The sequence below is a fragment of the Manis javanica genome, chromosome 7, assembly GCF_040802235.1.
Source record: "Manis javanica isolate MJ-LG chromosome 7, MJ_LKY, whole genome shotgun sequence".
In the NCBI taxonomy this organism is placed as follows: domain Eukaryota; kingdom Metazoa; phylum Chordata; class Mammalia; order Pholidota; family Manidae; genus Manis; species Manis javanica.
In genome coordinates this window covers 42,772,536-42,794,857 of record NC_133162.1, presented here as the reverse complement: position 1 = coordinate 42,794,857, position 22,322 = coordinate 42,772,536, and the positions used below count along the sequence as shown (strand labels likewise).

Sequence of the window (22,322 nt, the reverse complement as noted above, 5' to 3'; positions counted from 1 at the left end):
AAAAAGATCATCCATCATGATCAAGTAGGATTTATTCCAGGAATGCAAGGATGGTACAATATTTGAAAATCCATCAACATCATACACTACATCAATAAAAAGGACAAAAATCACATGATCATCTCCATAGATATGGAAAAAGCATTCAATAAAATTCAACATCCATTCATGATAAACCTCAACAAAATGGGTATAGAGGGCAAGTATCCTAACACATTAATGGCCATATATGACAAACCCACGGGCAACACCATATTTAACAGTGAGAAGCTGAAAGCTTTTCCTTTAAGATCAGGAACAAGACAAGGATGCCCACCACTCTCCCCATTTTTATTCAACATAGTTCTGGAGGTCCTAGGCACAACAATCAGACAACACATAAAAGGCATGCAGATTGGTAAGGAAGAAGTTAAACTGTCATTGTTTGCAGATGATACAATATTGTACATAAAAAACCCTAGAGTATCAACCGCAAAACTACCAGAACTAATAGCTGAATTCAGCAAAGTTGCCGGATACAAAATTAATACACAGAAATCTGTTGCTTTCCTTTACACTAACAATGAACAAATACCTTGAAACAATGAACAAAATACCCTGAAAACTGCAATGCACTCTTAAGAGAAATTAAAGAGGACACTAACAAATGGAATCTCACACCATACTCTTGGCTAGGAAGAATTAATATTGTCAAAATGGCTATCATACCTAAACTAGTCTACAGATTCAATGGAATCCCTATCAAAATACAAACAGCATTCTTCAACGAACTGGAAAAAATAGTTCTAAAATACATATGGAACCACCAAAGACCCTGAATAGCCAAAGCAATCCTGAGAAGGAAAAATAAAGTGGGGGGGATCTTGCTCCCAAACATCAAGCCCTACTACAAAGCCACAGTAATCAAGACAATTTGGTACTGGCACAAGAACAGAGCCACAGACCAATGGAACAGAATAGAGACTCCAGATATTAACCCAAATATATACAGTCAATTAATATATGATAAAGGAGCCATGGATATACAATGGGGAAATGACAGCCTCTTCAATAGCTGGTGTTGGCAAAACTGGACAGCTACATGTAAGAGAATGAAACTGGATCACTGTCTAACCCCATACACAAGAGTAAATTCGAAATGGATCAAAGACCTGAATGTAAGTCATGAAACTACAAAACTCTTAGAAAAAAACATAGGCAAAAATCTCTTAGACATAAACATGAGCGACTTCTTCATGAACATATCTCCCCAGGCAAGGGAAACAAAAGCAAAAATGAACAAGTGGGACTATATCAAGCTTAAAAGCTTCTGTACAGCAAAGGACACCATCAATAGAACAAAAAGACATCCTACAGTATGGAAGAATATATTCATAAATGAGATATCCAATAAAGGGTTGACAGCCAAATTCTATAAAGAGCTCATGCACCTCAACTAACAAAAAGCAAATAAGCAAATTAAAAAATGGGCAGAGGAGCTGAACAGACACTTCTCCAAAAAAGAAATTCAGATGGACAACAGGCACATGAAAAGATGCTCCACATCGCTAATCATCACAGAAATGCAAATTAAAACCACAATGAGGTATCACCTCATACCAGTTAGGATGACCAACATCCAAAATACACACAACAACAAATGCTGGCAAGGATGTGGAGAAAGGGGAACCCTCCTACACTGCTGGTGGGAATTTAAATTTAGTTCAACCATTGTGGAAAGCAGTATGGAGATTCCTCAAAATGCTCAAAATAGACATACCATTTGACCCAGGAATTCCACTTCTCGGAATTTACCCTAAGAATGCAGCAGCCCAGTTTGATAAAGACATATGCACCCCTATGTTTATCACAGCAGTATTTACAATAGCCAAGAAATGGAAGCAACCTAAGTGTCCATCAGTAGATGAATGGTTAAAGAAGATGTGGTACATATGCACAATGGAACATTATTCAGCTATAAGAAGAAGGAAAATCCTACTGTTTCCAACAACATGGATGGAGCTAGAGGGTATTATGTTCAGTGAAATAACACAGGTGGAGAAAGAAGTACCAAATGATTTCACTCATTTGTGGAGTATAACAAAGCAAAACTGAAGGAGCAAAACAGCAGCAGACACACAGACTCCAAGAAGGGATTAACAGTTACCAAAGGGGAGTGGGTAGGGGAAGGCAGGTGGAGGGAGGAATGAGGAGGGGATTGAGGGGCATTATGTTTGGCAGACATGGTGTGTGTGGGGGCATGGGGAAGGTAGTGCAGCTCAGAGAAGATAGGTAGTGACTCTGTGGCTTCTTGCTATGCTGATGGACAGTGACTGTGGTGGAGTGTGTGGGACTCAGTAACATGGGTGAATGTAGTGACCACAATGTTGCTCATGTGCAACCTTCATAAGATTGTATATCATTGATACCTTAATTAAACAGAGAATGGAAATAGAAATAGTATTGAAACACTAATCATGAGAAAGCAGGAGTAGCCAGGTTGGTATCAGCAAAGTAGATTTCAGAGCACAGAATATCCATCTACAAATAAGTGGGTAAACAAATGCGGTATATACATACAATGGGGGTATCACTCAGTTTTCAAAAAGTGAAATTTTGACACTTGTGACAACATGGATGAGCCCTGAAGATGTTATTATAAGTGAAATAAGCCAGGCCAAATGCGCAAATATGTTTCCACTTACATGAGGTACCTAGAATAGGCAGATTCATTGAGACAGAAAGTAGAATAATGCTTGGCAGGGGCAGAGGGAAGAGTGGACTGTTTAATGGGTACAGAGTTTCAATTTGGAAAGATTAAAAAGTTCTAGTGATTGATAGGGATGATGGTTGCACAAGAATGTGAATGTACTTAAGGTCACTTAACTATATACTTTAAGATGGTACATTTTATGTATTTATAATTTTACCAAAATAGAAATATATTCTAAAAAGTGGGGGGGAAAGTGAAAGGTGGAGCAGTGGCTGCAGCAAGTTATCCAAAAGATCTAGCTGAAGTCATTAAGCAAGGTTTAGTAAGCAAGGCTACACTAAAAAATAGATTTTAAGTGTAGATGAAACAGCCTTCTTTCAAAGAGGATGCCATCTAGGACTTTCCTACCATAGAACTCAAAGCAGCCTGGTTTCAAAGCTTCAAAGGACAGGCTGACTCTCTTGTTAGGGACTAAGGCATATGGTGACTTTCAGTTTAAGCCAATGCTCATATAACATTCTGAAATCTTAGAGCCCTTAAGAATTATGCTAAATCTACCCTGCCTGTGCTCTATAAGAGGAACAACAAAGCCTGGATGACAGAACATCTGTTTAAAACATGGTTTACTGAATATTTTAAAGCCACTGATGAGATCTACTGCTCTTTTCAAAATATTACTGCTCACTGACAATGCACCTGGTTGCCCAAGAGCTATGATGGAGATGGACAATGAGATTTATGTTGTTTTCATGCCTGCTCACATAACATCTATTCTGCAGCCCATGGATCAAGGAGTAATTTTGACTTTCAAATCTCATTAAGAAATACCTTTCATAAAAGATTAAAGATGGCGGCATGAGAGGAGAGACAGAGGCTTCCTCCTAAAACTGGATATAATTAGAAAATTTAATTGGCACAACTAATCCTGGGAGAGCAACAGGAAAGAGGATGGTGTCAGACTGCATACACCTGGAGAAAAGACCAGACCTCACCGAACAGGGTAACGTACCAGAGCTGTGGCTCCACGGGACCCAAGCCCCTCCTCCACCCCAGCTCACTGGCGGGAGGAAGAGAAACGGAGCAGGGAGAGAGTGGAAGGCTTGGAACTGCTGAATATCTAGCTCCTGAGATCTGCGCTGGGAGCACAAACCTACATTTCAGGTGCTTTCATGAGACTCGCATGACTACCAGGTTGGAAAGTTAACACAGGCAGAGTTCCTGGGGAGACTGGGATTCCAGTTGCTTGTGGAAAGCAGGGATACATATCTGGCTGCTCTGGGACAAAAACTTATACCTGTGTAACCGGCCCACTGGTGCAGGCAGTGGAGACAGGCACAGCAGCCAGGAGGTGGGGAACAGCTCTTTCCACACCCCGACATTGCTTCAGAGGCTAAGCAGCTCCAGAATAGAGCTTCTGGATATTAGAGGGTGCGATATACAAACATGAAATGCCAAAGGAACCTTGTCCAGAGTAAAATTATTAATACAACTCCCGAGAAAGATTTAAATGATATGGACCTTGTGACTCTTCCTGAAAGGGAGTTCAAAATAAAAATCATCAACATTCTAAACGGAGGTACAGAAAGACATCCAAGAACTCAGGAATTAATTCAGGTCAGAGATCCAGTCATTGAAGAGCATGATGGAGGGTATTAAAAGCAGGTTGGATATGGTGGAGGAGACAATAAATGAAATAGAAACTAGAGAAGAGGAATACAAAGAAGCTGAGGCACAGAGAGAAAAAAGGATCTCTAAAAATGAAAGATATTGAGAGACCTGTGTGACCAATCCAAACAGAAAATATTTGCATTGTAAGGATACCAGAAGAAGAAGAAGAGAGAGAAAGGGATAGAAAGTGTCTTTGAGGAGGTAGTTGCTGAAAAATTCCCCAATCTGGGGAAGGACATAGTCTGTCAGGCCATTGAGATCCACAGATCCCCCAACACAAGGGACCCAAGGAAGACACCACCAAGACACATAGTAATTAAAATGGGAAAGATCAAGGATAAGGACAGACTGTTAAAAGCAGCCAGAGGCAGAAATAAGATCACATACAAAGGAAACCCCATCAGGCTAACATCAGACTTCTCAGCAGAAACATTACAGGCCAGAAGAGAGTGGCATGATGTATTTAATGCCATGAAACAGAAGGGCCTGGAACCAAGATTACTTTATCTGGCAAGATTATCGTTCAAATTTTTTTTATTTTGGTACCATTAATCTACAATTACATGAAGAACATTATGTTTACTAGACTCCCCCCGTTCACCAAGTCCCCCCCCTCCACATACCCCTTCACAGTCACTGTCCATCTGTGTAGTAAGATGCTGTAAAGTCACTACTTATCTTCTCTGTGTTGCACAGCCCTCCCTGTGCCCCCCACGCACTATACATGCTAATCGTAGTGCCCTCTTCCTTTTTCCCTGCCCTTATCTCTCCCTTCCCTCCCATCCTCCCCAGTCCCTTTCCCTTTGGTAACTGTTAGTCCATTCTTGGGTTCTGTGATTCTGCTGCTGTTTTGTTCCTTCAGTTTTCCTTTGTTCTTATACTCCACATATGAGTGAAATCATTTGGTACTTGTCTTTCTCCGCCTGGCTTATTTCACTGAGCATAATACCCTCTAGCTCCATCCATGTTGCTGTGAATGGTAGGATCTGTTTTTTTCTTATGGCTGAGTAATATTCCATTGTGTATATGTACCACATCTTCTTCTCTTTTTTTTGGTATCATTACCCTACAATTAGAGAAAGTACATTGTTTACTAGGTTCCCCCCTTCACCAAGTCCCCCCCACATGCCCCTTCACAGTCACTGTCCATCTGCATAGTAAAATGCTGTAAAATCACTACTTCTCTTCTCTGTATTGCGCAGCCCTCCCCTTGCCCCCCCCACACTATACATGCTAAGCGTAATGCCTTCTTTCTTTTTCCCTGCCCTTATCCCGCCTTTCCCTCCCATCCTCCCCAGTCCCTTTCCCTTTGGTAACTATTAGTTCATTCTTGTGTTCTGTGATTCTGCTACTGCTTTGTTCCCTCAGTTTTCCCTTGTTCTTATACTCCACATATGAGTGAAATCATTTGGTACTTGTCCTTCTCCACTTGGATCATTGCACTGAGCATAATACCGTCTAGCTCCATCCATGTTGTTGCGAATGATAGGATCTGTTTTTTTCTTATGGCTGCGTAATATTCCATTGCGTATATGTACCACATCGTCTTTATCCATTCATCTACTGATGGACATTTAGGTTGCTTCCGTATCTTGGCTATTGTAAACAGTCCAGCAATAAACATAGGGATGTATCTGTCTTTTTTAAACTGGAGTGCTGCATTCTTAGGGTAAATTCCTAGAACTGGAATTCCTGGGTCAAATGGTATTTCTATTTTGAGCATTCTGAGGAACCTCCATACTGCTTTCCACAATGGTTAAACTAATTTACATTCCCACCAGCAGTGTAGGAGGGTTTCCCTTTCTCCACAACCTCGCCAACATTTGTTGTTGTTTGTCTTTTGGATGGTAGCCATCCTTAATGGTGTGAGATGATATCTCACTGTGATTTTAATTTGCATTTCTCTGATGACAAGCGATGTGGAGCATCTTTTCATATGTCTGTTGGCCATCTGAATTTCTTTAGAGAACTGTCTATTCAGCTCCTCTGCCCATTTTTTAATTGGATTATTTGCTTTTTGTTTGTTGAGGTGTGTGAGCTCTATATATTTTTTGGATGTCAACCCTTTATCAGATCTGTCACTTATGAATATATTCTCCCATACTGTAGGATACCTTTTTGTTCTATTGATGGTGGCCTTTGCTGTACAGAAGCTTTTCAGCTTGATATAGTCCCATTTGTTCATTTTTGCCTTTGTTTCCCTTGCCCGGGGAGATATGTTCAAGAAGAGGTCACTCATGTTTATGTCTAAGAGATTTTTGCCTATGTTTTTTTCTAAGAGTTTTATGGTTTCATGACTTACATTCAAGTCTTTGATCCATTTCGAATTTACTTTTGTGTATGGGGTTAGACAGTGATCCATTTTCATTTTCTTACATGTAGCTCTCCAGTTTTGCCAGCACCATCTGCTGAAGAGATTGTCATTTCCCCATTTTATGTCCATGGCCCCTTTATCGAATATTAGTTGACCAAATATGTTTGGGTTAATGTTTGGAGTCTGTATTCTGTTCCATTGGTCTGTGGCTCTGTTCTTGTGCCAGTACCAAATTGTCTTGATTACTGCGGCTTTGTAGTAGAGCTTGAAGTTAGGGAGTGAGATCCCCCCACTTTATTCTTCCTTCTCAGGATTGCTTTAGCTATTCAGGGTCTTTGGTGGTTCCATATGAATTTTTGAACTATTTGTTCCAGTTCATTGAAGAATGCTGTTGGTAGTTTGATAGGGATTGCATCGAAACTGTATATTGCTTTGGGCAGTATGGCCGATTTCACGACATTAATTTTTCCTAGCCAGGAGCAAAGGATGAGTTTCCATTTGTTAATGACCTCTTTCATCTCTCTTAAGAGTGTCTTACAGTTTTCAGGGTATAGGTCTTTCACTTCCTTGGTTAGGTTTATTCCTAGGTATTTTATTCTTTTTGATGCTATTGTGAATGGAATTGTCTTCCTGATTTCTCTTTCTATTAGTTTATTGTTAGTGTATAGAAAAGGCACAGATTTCTGTGTGTTAATTTTGTATCCTGCAACTTTGCTGAATTCCGATATTAGCTCTAGGAGTTTCGGAGTGGAGTCTTTAGGGTTTTTTATGTACAATACCATTTCATCTGCAAATAATGACAGTTTGACTTCTTCTTTACCAATCTGGATTCCTTGTATTTCTTTGTTTTGTCTAATTGCCGTGGCTAGGACCTCCAGTACCACACTGAATAACAGTGGGGAGAGTGGGCATCCCTGTCTTGCTCCCAATCTCAGAGGAAAATCTCTCAGCCTATCACTGTTCAGTATGATGTTAGCTGTGGGTTTATCATATATGGCCTTTATTATGTTGAGGCACTTGCCCTCTATGCCCATTTTGTTGAGAGTTTTTATCATGAATGGATGTTGAATTTTGTCGAATGCTTTTTCAGTGTCTATGGAGATGATCATGTGGTTTTTGTCCTTCTTTCTGTTGATGCGGTGGATGATGTTGATGGATTTTCAAATGTTGTACCATCCTTGCATCCCTGGGATGAGTCCCACTTGGTCATGGTGTATGATCCTTTTGATGTATTTTTGAATTCAGTTTGCTAATATTTTGTTGAGTATTTTTGCATCTACATTCATCAGGTATATTGGTCTGTAGTTTTCTTTTTTGGTGGGGTCTTTGCCTGGTTTTGGTATTAGGGTGATGTTGGCTTCATAGAATGAGTTTGGGAGTATCCCTTCCTCTTCTATTTTTTGGAAAACTTTAAGGAGAATGGGTATTATGTCTTCTCTGTATGTCTGATCAAATTCCAAGGTAAATCCATCTGGCCTGGGGGTTTTGTTCTTTGGTAGTTTTTTGATGACCGCTTCAATTTCGTTGCTGGTATTTGGTCTGTTTAGATTTTTTGTTTTTTTCTGGGTCAGTCTTGGAAGGTTGTATTTTTCTAGGAAGTTGTCCATTTCTTCTAGGTTTTCCAGCTTGTTAGCATATAGGTTTTCATAGTACTCTCTAATAATTCTTTGTATTTCTGTGGTGTCCGTCGTAATTTTTCCTTTCTCGTTTCTGATTCTGTTGATGTGTGTTGACTCTTCTTCTCCTCTTAATAAGTCTGGCTAGAGGCTTATCTATTTTGTTTATTTTCTCAAAGAACCAGCTCTTGGTTTCATTGATTTTTGCTATTGTTTTATTCTTTTCAATTGTATTTATTTCTTCTCTGATCTTTATCATGTCCCTCCTTCTTCTGACCTTAGGCCTCATTTGTTCTTCTTTTTCCAATTTTGATCATTGTGACATTAGACCATTCATTTGGGATTGTTCTTCCTTCTTTAAATATGCCTGGATTGCTATATGCTTTCCTCTTAAGACTGCTTTTGCTGCGTCCCACAGAAGTTGGGGCTTTGTGTTGTTGTTGTCATTTGTTTCCATATATTGCTGGATCTCCATTTTAATTTGGTTGTTGATCCATTGATTATTTAGGAGCATGTTGTTAAGCCTCCATGTGTTTGTGAGCCTTTTTGCTTTCTTAGTACAATTTGTTTCTAGTTTTAGACCTTTCTAGTGATCTCAGAAGTTGGTTAGTACAATTTCAATATTTTTCAATTTACTGAGGCTCTTTTTGTGGCCCAGTATGTGGTCTATTCTGGAGAATGTTCCATGTGCACTTGAGAAGAATGTGTATCCTGTTGCTTTTGGATGTAGAGTTCTATATATGTCTATTAGGTCCATCTGTTCTAGTGTGTTGTTCAGTGCCTCTGTGTCCTTATTTTCTGTCTGGTGGATCTGTCCGTTGGAGTGAGTGGTGTGTTAAAGTCTCCTGTAATGAATGCATTGCATTCTAATTCCTTCTTTAATTCTGTTAGTATTTGTTTCACATATACTGGTGCTCCTGTATTGGGTGCATATATGTTTATAATGGTTATATCCTCTTCTTGGACTGAGCCCTTTATCATTATGTAGGGTTCTGGAAGGATATCATTATGTAGGTCCTCTTTATCTCTTGTTACTTTCTTTGTTTTGGAGTCTATTTTGTCTGATACTAGTATTGCAACACCTGCTTTTTTCTCCCTGTTGTTTGCACGAAATATCTTTTTCCATCCCTTGACTTTTAATCTGTGCGTGTCTTTGGGTTTGAGGTGAGTCTCTTGTAAGCAGCATATAGATGGGTCTTGCTTTTTTATCCATTCTATTACTCTGTGTCTTTTGATTGGTGCATTAAGTCCATTTACATTTAGGGTGACTATTGAGAGATATGTACTTATTGCCATTGCAGGCTTTAGATTCATGGTTACCAAAGGTTCAAGGTTAGCTTCCTTAGTATCTTACTGTCTAACTTATCTCGCTTATTGAGGTATTATAAACACAGTCTGATGATTATTTCTCTCCCTTCTTATTCCTCCTCCTCCATTATTCATATGTTCGGTGTTTTTTTCTGTGCTCTTTTTAGGAGTGCTCCCATCTAGAGCAGTCCCTCTAAGATACCCTGTAGAGGTGGTTTGTGGGAAGTAAATTCCCTCAACTTTTGCTTGTCTTGGATTTGTTTAATCCCTCCTTCATATTTAAATGATAATTGTTCTGGATACAGTATCCTTGGTTCAAGGCCCTTCTGTTTCATTGCATTAAATATATCATGCCATTCTCTTCTGGCCTGTAAGGTTTCTGTTGAGAATTCTGATGATAGCCTGTTGGGTTTTCCTTTGGAGGTGACCTTTTTTCTCTCTCTGGCTGCCTTTAGTACTCTGTCCTTATCCTTGATCTTTGCCATTTTAATTATTATGTGGCTTGGTGTTGTCCTCTTTGGGTTCCGTCTCTCGGGAGTTCTGCGTGCCTCTGTAGTCTGAGCAACTATTCCCTCCCCTAGTTTGGGGGAAGTTCTCAGCAATTATTTCTTCAAAGACACTTTCTATCCCTTTTTCTCTCTCTTCTTCCTCTGGCACCCCTATAATGCAGGTATTGTTCCTTTTGGATTGGTCACACAGTTCTCTTAATATTGTTTCATTCCTGGAGATCCTTTTATCTCTCTCTGCATCAGCTATGCATTCCTGTTCTCCAGTTTCTATTCCATCAATGGCCTCTTGCATCTTATCCATTCTGCTTATAAATCCTTCCAGAGTTTGTTTCACTTCTGTAGTCTCCCTCTGGATGTCTGTAATCTCCCTCCGGACTTCATCCCTTAGCTCTTCCATATTTCTCTGCAGCTCTGTCAGCATGTTTATGATTTTTATTTTGAAATCTTTTTCTGGGAGACTGGTTAGGTCTGCCTCTGCAGATCCTTTTACAGTTGTTGTTTGAAGTATCTTGGACTGGACCAGATTTTTTTGCCTTTTCATAGTGATAGCAGTGGCTGTAGGCAGGTTGCGGGTGTGTCAGCTGGGAGAAGAAAGTCCTTTCCTGCTTGCTGGATGCCTTGCCCTTCTCCGCTGCCTGTCACGGTTACCCGCACTCCTGGAGCAGCCACCAGTTTAGTCCCCTTAGCTGCTGTGGGCGGGGTGGCCATCAGAGCAGCGCGGAGCTCTGCAGGGAGTGGCAGGTACACCAGGTGCGCTCCTCCATGCTATCGGCACCCCTGCCAGGCAGCTCTGCTAGCAGCAGCCTTTGGGTCTGGCCCAGGCAGCTGTGCCTTGGGCTGGGATTCCGGTTGGCTGCTGGGAGCGTGCCTGCTCCCTCTGGCTCTGCTGCAGGTGCACCCGGGCCTCTACCATGCTCCTCTGGCTCCCCTGCCACTGGTGCATGCAAGCCACGCCCAGGCTGTTCGGTCGTGCTGCTGCCGGATCACACAAGCCTCTTCTGGTCTCCTCTGGTGTCGTTGGCACATGGATCTGCTCTCGGTCTCTTTCGGTGCCATCGCCCTTGGCACGCACTGCCACTCTTCCACTACTGGGCCGGTGTGTCGGATTCCACACCAGTTGAGGAATGACTGGCAGGCTGCTTAGTGCCGTCAAGGGCTTCACAGCTGCACTGCCTCCCCGGGGTTTAGGGCTCCTAGGTTTCCCTGAGATTCCCAGCTGCTGGCTATGTGTGCCGCGACAACTTCGTCCAGCTGTGGGGTCCCTGTCTCTTTAAGACTTGCAGAAAGCACTCGCTTTTCTTTTGTCTCAGGGGCGCCCGTTTCAGGGAGCTTCCCACAGGTTTTGCTTTTCCATTTCTCTAATATCCAGCATCCCGTGCACCTTGTGTCTGCATTCTGGGTGCAGATTTCCAGAGCTGGTTGTTTAGCAGTCCTGGGCTTTCACTCCCTCCCCATTCCGACTCCTTTTTTCCTGTCGGGTTCTGGTGTGGGGGAGCGTTCGGGTCCCGCCTGGCCACGGCTTGTATCTTACCCCCTTTGTGTGATGCTGAGTTCTTGCAAATGTAGATGTATCCTGGCTGTTGTACTGCATCTACTGGTGTCTCTTTAAGAATAGTGTGTTTATTGTATTTTCATAAATATATATGTTTTGGGGAGGAGTTTTCCTCTGAACTACTCACGCCGCCATCTTCCCGTGATTCCCAAATAGACTAAATATTGAATACAAATCTGGTTGCTTTCAACCGTCATGATTTTAACAGAGATTGAAGTTCACCTAAATATTTGGGTATGGTATTTTCTTCTAGGAAGTTGATCAAAATGCCACTGAAGAAGTTCAGGCAATGTTCACAGCCATTGACGAGCTCTTGTATGAGCAGAAGTTGAGTGTACATAGTGAGCGTCTATACGAAGAGTGCCAACAGTGGACACGTAGCTTTCCTCACCTCAGGTACTGAAGCCCTAGAGTTGACGTGTATTCATGGCTAATACTGAAATTTGAGAAGCAGAGCTCCAACAATGTATTCTTACATCATTGTGGGCATGATTCTGAAGAATGTAAATAAGGCCAGGTGGTATAAAGCCTCAGCTAGAGAAAACTCAAGTTGATGTAAGTTTCTCAGAGTTTTCATAAATACTAATATGTATATGTTGTCCCAGTCAAATAGAGTAATTTCTATACAAGTAGCTGAGATCTGTATATTGTGGCTGTCTAAAGAGCACTTCTTTTGAACAAGAGGGTCAGAACATGTATTTATTTACAGTCTTGTCTACAAGTAAATTCTTATGTATACTTGGTAGCAGACAGGGACATAGGCTTTATGTCTTATGTTTATGCAGTTTAGAAACTGCATTAGTTACTACCCATATTTAAAATCTGTAAAGTGTCATTTTCTTAAGAATATAATTCATTTTCACTAATTTGGCCTGGCTTTCACTCATTTTGGCAGATTTAATGAAGATTATAATTGAAGATGGAGGGCAAATTGCAATAGTTTGCTCAGTTTCCTTGGGTTTTGGGGGGCTAGGGCTATAACTTTATCTTTTCTATCTACATTCTATGGAAGAGATATATACCTGTGATAAGGCTCTGGATTCATATTTTCTCTCAAGGACTATTATCGGTATCAGACCAAGTGTGGACTTAGCCTAGACTTCTATTTTAGAGCCATCAAATTTGTTCCAAAAATATTTACATTTTGTATGTATGCCAGGTGAAGGTGCATAATTGTCTATTTTGCTCTTCATCTTGAAGAATTCTGGGTAAGCAGATAATCACTCCAAATGAAGGTTATGGACTGTATCCTAGATCCCCTTCTGCTGTGTCAGCTTTATATGAGGCAACACTATCTCGGGAAAGAGATTCTACTACGTAAGTATTCCAATATGTAAGTATTTATGTATCCTAATGTGCCAGTATTATATTCTACCAGTTATACTAACGGATTAAAATACTTCTCCCCACTTATTGGTATTTTTAAAGCTTGGCAAATTCTGTAAGCTTGTCTGGAATCTTTGTGCATATTAGAATTCAATATAATTTTTTATTCATAAAGTAAGACATTGCTGTAAAAAACAGTGTGGAGATTCCTCAAAACACTAAAAACAAATACCATTCAATCCAGTAATTCCATTTCTAGGAATTTACCCTAAGAAAACAAAGATCTCTGATTCAAAAATATGTACGCATCCGTATGTTTACCAGCACACTATTTTTAATAGCCAAGATATGGAGGCAACCTAAATGTCCATCAATCGGATAAAGAACATGTGATACATATATACATTGGAATATTACTCAGTAATAAAAAGCAAACAAATCCTGCCATTTGCAACAACATGGATGGATCTAGAGGGTAGTATGCTTAGTGAAGTAAGCCAGGTGGAGAAAGATAAATACCGTATGATTTCACTTATTTGTGGAATATAAAAACAAAGCAAAACAGAAGGAACAAAACAGTAATATACTCATAGACAGTGAAAAGTGACTAGTGGTTACTAACGGGGAGAGGGAGAAGGGAGAAGAGGAGGGGGATAAAGGGGCACAATTCATAGTCACAATATAAGTTAGTCATAGGGACAGTAGTACAGTATGGAGAATATAGTCAATGATTCTGTAACATCTCTCTGTGTTGATAGATAGTAACTGCACTAGAAGGGGTGAGGACTTAACATGGGTAACTGTTGAACCACTGTGTTGTACATTTGAAACCAATATAAGATTGTGTATCAATGATATATTTCACTAAAAAAAAGTGAGACATTCCCTAGGTCTTAAGGATATTTTTGATATTAAGATCTGTATCTATATTTACATCTATCTATAAATACAGGCACTTTGCTCTTGGAATAACTATGTATATAGACTGCATTAGAGAAATTCAGAAACACTAAAAAAATTTTTTTCCCAAAAACTTTGAGAAAGATATTCTTCTTAAACATGTAATATTAATTACAACTTTATGTCTTTACAGTAATTGAACTGCTGATTATTAGCTTAAAATGGGTAATTAATATATTAAAGTGGCTAATTTTGGATACCTCAAAGTCTTTAGATAACAGCAAAGTAAACCCAAATAGGATTTTATTTCAAAATCTATGGAAACCTTTAAATCTATTGTAAAATATCAGTTTTGATTAATTAAAAATTATTTCTAGAGTATAACAACAAAGCAAACTAAAGAAACAAAATAGCAGTAGATTCACAGACTCCAAGAAGGGACTAGTGGTTATCAAAGGGGAGGGGTGGGGCAGGCAGATGGGGAGGGAGGGAGAATGGGATTGTGTGGTATCATGATTGGTGCATATGGTGTGTGTGGGATCACAGGGATGACAGTGTAGCTCACAGAAGACAAATAGGGGCTCTGTGGCATCTTATTACACTGATGGACAGTGACTGCAATGGGTTATGGGGAGACTCGATAATAAGGGTGAATGTAGTAACCACATTGTTTTTCCTGTGAAACCTTTGTAAGAGTGTATACCAATGATACCTTAATTTTAAAAAAATTATTTCTATACTTTTTCCTAAGAGTATAGTTTTAATTATTTGGTACCTTTTAAGGGTTGCACTTTTGATGCAAATAAAAAAGAATATTTACTTTTGATGTCTTTTTAGTTTGTAATTTCTTCAGACCTCAAAGGAAAACATTACTGTCTTAGGCCAGTTAGGTTATGAGATGTGGGTTATCAACTGATTTTTAGTCAGAGAATGGGATTTGTCTGCTTTTCTCAAAGTGATTTAAATTCAAGCTTCTGTTCATTAAGTTGAGCTTTCTTTTTAAATTTAAGCCTCATTATATTAATAAATCTTTTTAAAAAGTTTAGTCCTTTTATATAAATTTCAGATTTTACATTCTAATGTCTACTACAGAAATGATGTATTCTCTAATTCTCACTGTCCAAAATTTCATAACTCATACCTTGTCATTAAGATATATTTACTTGAGCTTAGTATAAACTTTATATATATCTTATTATTTTATTATTATAAGTAGTAGTCCCATTTAGAGATTTCAGCTCCAAGGAAATAATGAGTCAAGTCTGAGTAGTGGTTCCTCTTTAGGAAATCTGGCTAAATCATGGTTCTGCAGCAGGCTGTGACCTCCTTCTTTCCTGTCTGCTTGCTACCACCACTGCTGACCAGCCCTTTTTATTTTTGGTGTTGCCTTTCTGGACTGTTTGACATACCATTTTCAATAACTGCTTTTCTTTACTGTACAGATAAATACCTATCTATATTTTATACATAGACACTTAGATGAAACAAATAAGTTTTATTAGCATACCACTGCTTATGGAAAGTAGTAACAAATTAAACATAATCCATGATATTTACTTTTATATAACTACTACTTAGTCCATCCTTGATATTTTCTGTCTTAAGTACCATTATGAACTCATAGCATTTCAAAATATTTATGTATTCTAATTAACCATAGTCATTATGATGTTTAGATTGTTACAACTTGGCCATGTCAAGCTAACTCCTTTTTGTCTTGACTGTATCCTTGCTTTCTCGTTACAGTAGGGTGTTGCAGGCCCATCACCTGACATTCAAGACCTAGTTTCTTGGAGAGGCTAATGGTATCTAAGAACACAGTCTGGGTAATGAGAGTATGTAAGTGGCATTGCTATTGCTCCTTTGCCACTTTTCCTAAGAAGATGTGTGGAAATGTGTCATGAATTCATTTGGACTTTTTTAGTTTAACAAATCAAGTTTGCCATAAAGTAAGAGTTTATCAACTACTGAGACTTCTTACAAAAATATCACTTCAAATTATGTCCATTCTTGTCCCTCCATATTACATCAGATTTTTCTTTTAAAATTCAGATTTGATCCTGTCTTCTACTTAAAAATCTTTAATAGTTTCCTTCTGAATTTAACATAAAAATGTAAAATTATATTATAAGCTGACCCCAGCCTACATCTATATTTTTATCTTCTGTCATTCCCTTTCTCATTCACTAATTCTCCCACACTGGCTTTCTTTCATATCTCAAATGTACTAAAGAAGGTATTTGGTCTAGCTTCTATTCTTGACTTCTTGGACCACAGAAAAGTACAATAAATAACAAACAATACAGTATCTTTCTCTTTGTATCTCTAACCCTTAGCACAGTGCCTAGAACATGGCTAGCATTCAGCTTTTTTAAATGAAATTAAAACAACTCATATATATATATATATACATATATATATAACTACATGAAAATTATTTAATGTATAAATTGATACAGTTGCGAAACAATGTTATAAATCAAAACAAATTTTGTTGTCTACATCAAAACTTAAAACAATTAACATAAAACTTAAACAGAAGATGGCTGCAGAGTAAGGAGAAAACAGGACCAAAAAAATGCCAAAAAGGACCTTGAAAACATGAGTTTGAGGACATTTCTACTTGAAAAAACTATGCGCTCTACCACTTCAAGTTAACCTAAGGGGTTTGTCTATGCTTACTCTACATATATACCTCAACAAAAATTAACTAACTATACTATCTAATAAATTGCTGAAGTGTATGACTAGGTGCATAATTATAACCCTTAAAAAGTTATTAAAAGAGTAGAGAGCCCAGAGATAAACCTTTGCATATTTGGTTAAATGCTTTTCAACAAAGGTGCTGAAACTACACAATGGGGAAAAGATAGTCTTTCCAACATGATGCTGTAAAATCTGGGTATCCGCATGCAAAAGAATGAAGTTGGACCCTTACCTTACACCATATGCAGAATTAACTCAAGTGGATTACAAACCTAAACATATGATCTAAAACTCTAAAACTCTTAAGACTATAACATGGAGGGAAAGCTTCAGGGCATTGGATTTGGCAATGATTTATTAGATATGACACCAAAAGCATAGGTAACAAAAGCAGTAATAGACAAATGGGACTATATCAAACCTTAAAATTTCTGTGCATCAAAAAAAACAATCAACAGAGTGAAAAGGCAACCAGTGGAATGGGGGGGAGTATCTCCAAAACACGTATCTGATAAGTGGTTAATATCCAGAATATATAAGGAACTTCTATAACTCAACAACAACAACAAAAGAACCCAGTTCAAAAGTGGACAAAGGACTCGAACAGACAATTCTGCAAAGACATACAAATGGCCAACAAGCATTTGTTGATGAAAAGATGCTTAACATCACCAATAATAAGAGAAATACAAATCAAAACAATGAGGATGGCACTCTCAAAGGAACAGAAAAAAACAAGTTTTGGAAAGATGTAGAGAAACTGAAACACTTGTGCTTTGTTGGTGGAATGTGAAATGGTACAACTATTAGGGAAAACGGTATGGAAGGTCCTTCAAATATAAAAATAGACTTACCATATGATCCAAAAATCCTACTCCTAGGTATATGTACAAAAAAACTGAAAGCAGGATCTAAGAGAAATATCTGCACACACATGTGCATTGCAGCATTAGATAGAGGCAATCCAAATGTCCACAGACAGATAAATGATAAAGAAAGTGTGGCATATACATAAAATAGATTAAACAGCCTTAAAAAAAGAAGGAAATCCTGTCATGCTACAGTATGGATGAACTTCAAAGACACTGTGCACAATAAAATAAGCCAGGAACAAAGTGAATATGATTCCACTCATATTAAGTATCTAAATTAACCAGAATCATAGAAACAGAAAGTAGAAAGGCAGTTGTCAAAGGGCGTTAGGAAAAGGAGAGGGGCAATTAGTATTTAATGGGTATTAGAGTTTCAGTTTTACAAAATGAAAAAGTTCTAGATATCTGCACAATAATGTGAATATACTTAACACTACTAAAGTGTACAGTTTAAAATGTTCAAGATGGTATTTAATGTTATATTTTTACCACAATTTAAGTAAAGTGATATATATATATGTGTGCTATTTATCAGAAGCCCACCTCCCTCATGTCACTCATTACAAATACCTTTTGCTTTCATTTTCTCTGATTTTTTTTATAACTGTCGTAAATACAAGAGCTATTCAAAGTAATTACAAATCAGAAAATTTTTAGACATTTATAAAGAGCTTTCTGAAGCTCTCCAAAGCCATGGAGATACTCTTCTCAGTTCTTCTATTGGGAGGGTATTTCACAATCATATTTCCTTTCCAATGTACTACCTTAATGTTTTCTTTTTGGCATCATGAGATCACACCTTTATGTACATTTCCTCTACTTCTGTCATTTCTAGAGGTCCACTGGGAGATAAGGTTGGTCTGAAACGGTGTTGAGAGTGTTTAACTACTTTTCAGATCCTAGTCAGAAAGGAGGGTTCTTAGCCACTTGTTCCTTCTAGCAACCCTGAAGGGCCTCCGTGAAGGCTGCCGAATTCCTTTTCCTAAGGCCTACACCTGGATGGGATGGCTTCAAATTAAACTCTTTGTTTGAACAAGAAACCTAGAAAAGGCATTTTATCCTCCATGCATGTGCAAGAAGAATAAAGTACCAATGATTTTTTTTCCTCTCACAAGAAAACAGATCACAGCTTAAGTATTACTACCAGAGCAGTACACTATTAGGTAAGACCACTGGTATTCTTCAAGTAAGGAAAAAAATTACAAACATTAAAAAAAAAAAAGTTTTCCAGACATAATATTCTCTGAAGTCTGGTGATTTAAAATGTTCCTTTGTTAGAAATAACATTTGCAGAGACAGTTTCATGATGTACAGTGATGTTTTTGCTACAGCTTTAGTGGAAATGGGAACATGTTTCCTTCCCACCAAATTGAAATTTTTCTACTAACAAAAGGCCTATACCTTTTTAGAAAGGCCTTTTTTTCTCAAAACAAGTAATTCCTTTAGATATCACTGACTAAAAAAATGACTGGTTAATGATACAAATTACAAGTTAATAATACAAGTTAGTCATACAAGTACAATAAGACTATAACAAATGGAATGCTAGGTATGCAGTGTTTGACAACTTTTATCATGGTAAAAAAACACTCATAAAAGAAAATACATATTAAAAAAAATTATGAAGTACATAATCTCAAAATAAGGACAGTACTTTTCAAGACAGGATATTTGGCATTCTTCCTGGGTATTGTCCTTATTTTGTTCATTTTGGTATAGATCAGTAAAAATTTTGTCAGGGACTGGCACAAATCTGTTGACTGGAATTTGGGAATTATTATTTTAAAATTTCAGAACAGACTTCAGTGAAAAAAAAATTAAATCTCAAATTTAGAAACCTTTTTTGGTACAATCCATAGAACTGAATCAGATTTCATTTGTGTGTATGTATATGGATAGCTCTACGCAGTTGTACTACGTAAAACTTCTGTCACCACTGCCAACCATCAAAATACTAGATAGTACCATCACCACAAGACTCTCTGCTGTTACCCCTTTATAGCCACACCCATCTCTCTCCCCTCTCCCCCCTTTCCCTAATCTTTGTTAACCACTAATCTATTCTACATCTATATAATTATGTTATTTCATGAATGTTACATAAATGGAATCCTGCATTGTGTGTCCTTTTGAGATTGGCTTTTTTCTTCTATTCCATATACATAGTACATGAATGTAAAGTATATTTTATATGTTTTTATATACTTCATATGTCCTTTACAGTCATGTAAAGGTTTGTACAAGAATATATTTACATGAATATATATTTTATATATGTATGTTTTTGTGTTTATATTTTTGTTGTATGTTTTTATATATTTCATATATATATAATATATATATATATGTTCTTTACATTCATGTAAGTTTGTATGAATATAAGTCTGAGATAAAGTTCAAGCATGTAATTGCTGGGTGGTTTAGCAAGCCCATTTTTAGTTTTGAAAGGAACTGCCCAAGTCTTTTACACAATGATTGTACCATTTTACATTCTCACCAGCAATGTATATATGATTGAGTTTCACTAAGTCTTAGCCAGCATTTGGTGTTAGATCTGTTTTTCATTTTAGCTATTCGGTTAGGTAGGTGGTGATATCTCATTGTTTTTCATTTGAATTTCCTAAAAATTATTTGAACATCTTTTCTTGTGTTTGCTGTCTGTGTATCCTCTTCAGTGAAATGTCTGTTCGTGTGTTTTGCCCACTTTCTAATTTGATAGGCCTTTTACTATTGAGTTTTCAGTTTTTTTTATGTATTCTACATAGGCCTTTGTTGGACATGTGATTTAAATATTTTCTCCAACTCTATATTTTGTCTTTTAATTCTTTTAACAGGCTCTTTTTCAGAGCTAAAGTTTTTTATTTTGTTGAAGTCTTAACTTACCATTTTATATCTTATGAATTGTGAGTTTTTTTTGTTTGTTTGGGGGTTTTGTTTTTGGTTTTTGATTTTGGGGGTTTTTTGGTATAAAATCTAAGAACTCTCTACCTAGTCCTAGGTCCTAAAGATTTTCTCCTACATTCTTTTCTAAAACTTTTATGGTGTTACATTTTTTTCATTCAAGTCTGTGATCCATTCTGAGTTTATCTTTGTCAAAAAATGTGAGACTTTTAAGTCAAGGTTCATTTTTTTGGCCTATGGATGTCCAATTGCTCCATCACTTTATTTAAAAAATATCCCTCCTCCACTGAATTGCTTTTTCACCCTTGTCTGAAATTAATTGGGCTCAGTTGTGAGGCTCCATTTCTGAGTTCTGTGTCCTGTATCTTTGATCTATCCTTCTGCCAGAACCATACCTTTTTGATTACTGCAGTTATGTAGTAAGCCTTAATATTGGAAAGTGATTCTTCCCCCACACATTATTTTTCAAAATTTTTTTTACTATCCTTAGGGCCTTTTCCCATGCATATAAATTTTAGTATAAACTTGCCTGTGTGTACAAAAAAACATGCTGACATCAAATTAAGAAATATTTTTTTTGTATCATTAATCTACAATTACAGGAAGAACAATATATTTACTAGACTCCCCCCATCACCAAGTCCCCCCAACATACCTCATTACAGTCACTGTCCATCAGCGTAGTAAGATGCTGTAGAATCACTACTTGTCCTCTCTGTGTTGTACAACCCTCCCCGTGCCCCCCCACCTACATTATGTCTGCTAATAGTAATGCCCCCAAATTAAGAAACTTTTATAAACAGTAATACCAGCTGATTTAGATGTATTGTTCTCTAAACTGTATATCTCTTTTTTTACTATCTCTCCATCCCCATGCCTCCTGCCCTGGCCCAGGTTCTCATCAGCTTACCAGCTCTTATTTCATCTTTTGACTAGTCTCCTAACTACACTGTCCTTTTATCACACAGCAGTGATCTTCTAAAGCAAGGATCTTGTCATTCCCTTAAAAACTTTCCTTTCCTTTGCTTTCAATTAGCCCAAGTTACCACACAAAGTACTCCAGTCTAGCCACATACCTTTCCAACCACTTCCTATGAACCCTACACTTTATTTAATAGCTTACATAACAAAGAAGTTTATTTCTCTTTTAAAAGAAGTCAGGAAGAGGTGTATCTAAAGATAGCATAATGAAGGCATGGTGTTTTTGAGTCCATCTGACTCCTTTCATCTTTTTGCTACACCATGCTACCCTATGTCGTTTTTCCTGAAGTTTTCCTCATGGTCCAAGATAGCAGACAAAGTTCCAAACATGACATTCACTTTCTAGGTAGCAGAAGGGCAAAAGGGCACCCATTATAGAAGTCAGTTCTACTTAAACAGCCTTCCCAGAGATCCATATAACAATTCTGCTCATATCTCATTGGCTACATCTGGCTGTAGGGTAGTGGGAAATTCAGTCTTCAAGGACAGTGTATTGCTCTCCTGAATTAAATTGGCATGATTCACTAAGAAAGAAGGGGAGAATAGATGCTGGGGGACATCCAGCATTCTCTGCCGCATATATATATACTTTTGTGATTACTGTACATATTTTATAGTCTTTTTATACTTGTCATTTTATTGTGGGTCTCTTCCATATTTTTCCTACAACATTAATGACCATAGTATTCTATTGCATGAATATACCATTATTTAAACAATCAACCCCCAATCCTATGTTTTGAAATAGCTGGGTTAGTTTTGATTTTTGGCAATTACAAACAGTTCCGCAATGATAATTTTTATAGCTAAATCTTGTAGGCCATATCCTTAAAGGAAATCCCTATAAGTGAAAGCACTGAATCAATGTTTTTTTTTAAGGCTTCTAGTAATGTATTTCCAAAATGTCTTCCAGTGAGATTTTCCCGCTAGCCTTGGTGAAAAGTGCCATTAAAAGCAAATACTTAAGGTACAAAAAT

At 37.7% G+C, this 22,322-nt stretch overlaps 1 protein-coding gene across 4 annotated transcripts in view; it reads left to right on the top strand.

Moving 5' to 3' along the window:
- The window catches only part of FAM149B1 (family with sequence similarity 149 member B1), a 74,316-nt gene that overhangs the window by 16,881 nt on the left and 35,113 nt on the right, over nt 1-22,322 (top strand). For all 4 annotated transcript variants that reach the window (XR_012133180.1, XM_036998862.2, XM_036998861.2 and 1 more), the window contains exons 4-5: nt 11,913-12,055; nt 12,860-12,976. Coding sequence is in view for 3 of the 4 variants with exons in the window: in XM_036998862.2 (XP_036854757.2) it covers nt 11,913-12,055; nt 12,860-12,976 (260 nt within the window). In the remaining variant the exon portion in view is untranslated. The remainder of the gene's footprint in view (nt 1-11,912; nt 12,056-12,859; nt 12,977-22,322) is intronic.